Raw genomic sequence first — 3,884 nt, 5'->3', positions numbered from 1 at the left:
CCTTAACCCACTGAGCCACCCAGGTGCCCCCAAATTAACAACTTTTCACAGACTTATGAATCCTGTGTTTATTACTTGTAGAAAACATGTTAGTCTTTCTTATTTTCAACTGAATGACAATTTCATCATTATGATATTTGATTAATATGCCATGGCATTAATATAGACATATAGGATATCCCACAGGATATAAGATGATTATATACATATAGGGAAGAGTCATTAGAAATAACAGCACTTGCATCACCATACTGTAACCTGAAACTAATATTACACTATATGATAACTAACTGGAATTTGAATAAAAACTTAAAAAAAAAGAAATAACAGTAGTAACTTCCCTACTAACTGACTCAAAGCATGCAAACTTGGAGTTTTCTGTTAAAATTGGAAATATCTTAGTTAGAAGTTTCTTGAATTTTCCTCTGGTCAGCTGGAATCATTGGTTGTCCCAGAATGATAGAAGAGATTCAAGAGATACCTGCATTAGGAATGTCCTTTGATGCGGGATAAAATAATGATCTCAATAAAATCATTCTCTTCCTCACACACATACACATATACATATGTAGACACACATGCACATGCCCCACACAAGTACACTCATTTTCTGTTTTTTAAGCTTAGAACCCCTTGAGAGGATAATGGACTCTGGAAATCACTCTACAGTGACTGACTTCATCCTCGCTGGGCTAACAGAGAAACCAGAACTCCAGCTGCCCCTTTTCTTCCTCTTCCTAGGAATCTATGTGGTCACGGTGGTGGGGAATCTGGGTGTGATCACGCTGATAGGGCTCAGCGCTCACTTGCACACCCCCATGTACTACTTCCTCAGTAGCTTGTCCTTCATTGATCTCTGCCATTCCACTGTCATTACTCCCAAAATGTTGGTGAACTTTGTGACACAAAAGAACATCACTCCCTACTATGAATGCATGACTCAGCTCTATTTCTTCCTCATTTTTGGTATTGCAGAGTGTCACATGTTGGCTGCAATGGCTTACGACCGTTATGCTGCCATCTGTAATCCCCTGCTTTACAATGTCATCATGTCTTCTCATTTCTGCCTCTGGCTCACAGTAGGAGTTTATAGTTTGGGCATCATTGGATCTACAATCCACACGGGCTTCCTGATGAGACTCCTTTTCTGCAAGAGCAATGTGGTTAACCATTATTTCTGTGATCTCTTCCCACTCTTGGAGCTGTCCTGTTCCAGCATCTACGTCAATGAATTACTGGTCCTAGTCTTGAGTGCATTCAACATCCTGACTCCTGCCTTAACTATCCTTGCCTCCTACGTCTTCATCCTCTCCAGCATCCTCCGCATCCGCTCCACTGAGGGCAGGTCCAAAGCCTTCAGCACCTGCAGCTCCCACATCTCAGCTGTGGCTGTCTTCTATGGATCTGCTGCCTTCGTGTACCTGCAGCCATCATCTGTGAGCTCCATGGACCAAGGGAAATTGTCCTCTGTGTTTTATACCACCATTGTGCCCATGCTGAACCCCCTGATCTATAGCCTGCGGAATAAGGATGTTAAATTTGCCCTGAAGAAAATTCTGGAGAGTAGAAAGTGTACAAGAATAGAATCAATATCATGATGTCATGTCAGAAATGGTTCTTTAATTTGCTAATATATGTAACATGTTATGTTTATTGTTCAAATGTTTGGAAATTCAATGACATTCTCCCACATAACACGTCTCCTAAATTCTTCTCCAGGTCATTCATTGGAAGCTTATTGGAGTGATTATGAGTGGAGAAATACTGAGAATAAAATCAAAGGATCTTGAGTATGAAAGGAGCCTGAGTTTTATTTTTAAAGATAACAGAAATAATAAGAACGATGATGATGCTGCTGATGACAATTTTTTAAGATAATAGTACTTTGTAAAATATCAAGCACTATGCCCAGCACTTTAAATGACTGACTTTATTTATAGTATTTTCTTACCAAATGTTTATAGTTTTCCCTCAGAAAAAGCCTTCGTATTACTTCTCTTTCAAAGATGAAATAGAAACTTAATTCATTTGAGTAAATGCCCTATGTCCCAAACATAAATGATCAATCCTAGAAAGTTTGGCTCCAGGACCCATGATTTTACTCAAATGATACTTTGGTTTCATGTAACTGTGGATAGGTCTAGACCATCCTCAAGAATTTCCTCCCACACAGACGGCATCTCCAGTTCCTTTATGTAAGAGTGCTGTTTTCCTACAGATACCTTCAATATTATTTTCACTTTTATTTCATTTGATGAGATCAAAATCTTTCAAACCTGGTAGACTTTCTTTACAGAAGCTCAAGTTATCATTCTTGATAGCAATAATTTATATAAAAGCAGCCCAACCAACATTATTTTATCTCTATACCAGCGATGCTGTAGCTATTTGTGAAGTAACCGCTATGAAAGCCAAAAATCCTGCTAAGTCGTACCATTTTCATATGGTTCATGCTCTTTTCCCCATAATTTACAAGTAATTTCCATAGCATGTCAATTTCATCTTTAAAACATCTTGCCTTTCCTTTCATATTTTGCTTTTCTGCTTCTGGGCTTTTAACATCTTGTTACTATGGATTTGTATGATACTCCAAATATTTAACTGTTTTCTCTCTCTTCTCAGTTCAAACCATCCACCTTATTGTTGTCAGAACAGTTTTCTTAGGTTACTGTGTTTATGTTATTCACCTGATACAAAAAGTTGCAATGTTTGCATAGAGTATCCAAATATAGGACAAGAATATTTATCTCACTACTCTTATATTCCACTATCTGCTTATTCATGTCAAACATTCATTTTCAAAATGTCCCCATAGTTTTTATGTGACTTAATTTTCATCAGTCTAAAAAAAGGAAGAGAAAATTGCTACAATTACAACTCCTGTCTTGGGCGTGATTCCTATCCCAGTGCTCTGTCCAATACACACAAATGGACTCATGCAGGACAGAGTGCTGGTGGGTAGACCCTTGAATCACTGTGGCTTCAGGTCCTATATAAAATACAGACTAAATGAAAGGTAATGGTCTCATCATGAAAGAGGGGGGAAAGTCTCTGCAGACCCAGAAAATCACGTCATATTTTGGGTAATATGTAAAGCTACTAAAAGAGAAAAGTGGACAGAGGTCAGTTCATGAATCATGTCTGAATCACCACAAGACATGACTATTTTAGTGATGGGAGCTGCTTAATGTTTTTTAAGCAAGTGAAACAATTAGTTTGCACACTAGCAGTATTACACTTAAGGTGGTGTAGAAGATGGATGGAAAGACGTTAAGGCTGAATCAAGACTGGTCAGTGGCCATTTGATTGTTCTAAGCAAGACAATGACAATTCTATGCAATGACAGCAGAGCTAGAAAGAAGTAGATGCTCAAGAGGTTTTTGAAAAATGGATCATTCAGACAGAGCTGAACGGAGGTGAGTTGAGGGTACAGAAAATTGTAAGGAAGAATGCAAATTTCGAGTCTGAATTATTATACAGAAGGACCTTGATGACAGAACTCTCGGGATGGAGCTCAAGACAGCAAGGAAATTGGGTCACACAAGTCTTGTAAAACTCAACTCTCTCTGTTTGTTTCTCTCTCTATATAAAATATGTATACATATACACATTATATGTACACATACTGTACATATATATAACATATATTACATATTATATATGTATATAATATATATATTCACATACACATACACACATATATATACACATACATATATATTTAATTTTCTGAATCAGTACATATACCCTGACAAAATGAAAACTAATGTTTCCGTGAATCTCAAAAATTTTCTTTATTGTGTAATCATTTATGTAAGGGTCATTTTATACCCTTCCCGTTTCTGTCTTAACCTCCAACTCCCTTCCTCCAACTCTGTTCCTGC

At 37.4% G+C, this 3,884-nt stretch overlaps 1 protein-coding gene across 1 annotated transcript; it reads left to right on the top strand.

Annotated features, from left to right (window-relative positions):
* Positions 1-608: 608 nt before the first annotated feature.
* On the top strand, positions 609-1,598 carry LOC123948836 (putative olfactory receptor 8G3). The gene has a single exon (XM_046015964.1). It carries the CDS (start codon positions 645-647, stop codon positions 1,596-1,598), a length of 954 nt encoding a protein of 317 aa, XP_045871920.1. The 5' UTR covers positions 609-644.
* The last annotated feature ends 2,286 nt before the right edge of the window (positions 1,599-3,884 follow it).

The sequence above is a fragment of the Meles meles genome, chromosome 8, assembly GCF_922984935.1.
Source record: "Meles meles chromosome 8, mMelMel3.1 paternal haplotype, whole genome shotgun sequence".
In the NCBI taxonomy this organism is placed as follows: Eukaryota; Metazoa; Chordata; class Mammalia; order Carnivora; family Mustelidae; genus Meles; species Meles meles.
Note: the sequence above shows the minus strand (reverse complement) of the source record. Positions and strands in the feature narration are given on the sequence as shown.

Excerpts from the sequence above, each read along its gene's own strand:
- LOC123948836 (XM_046015964.1), top strand. The coding sequence starts at position 645 with ATGGACTCTGGAAATCACTCTACAGTGACTGACTTCATCCTCGCTGGG.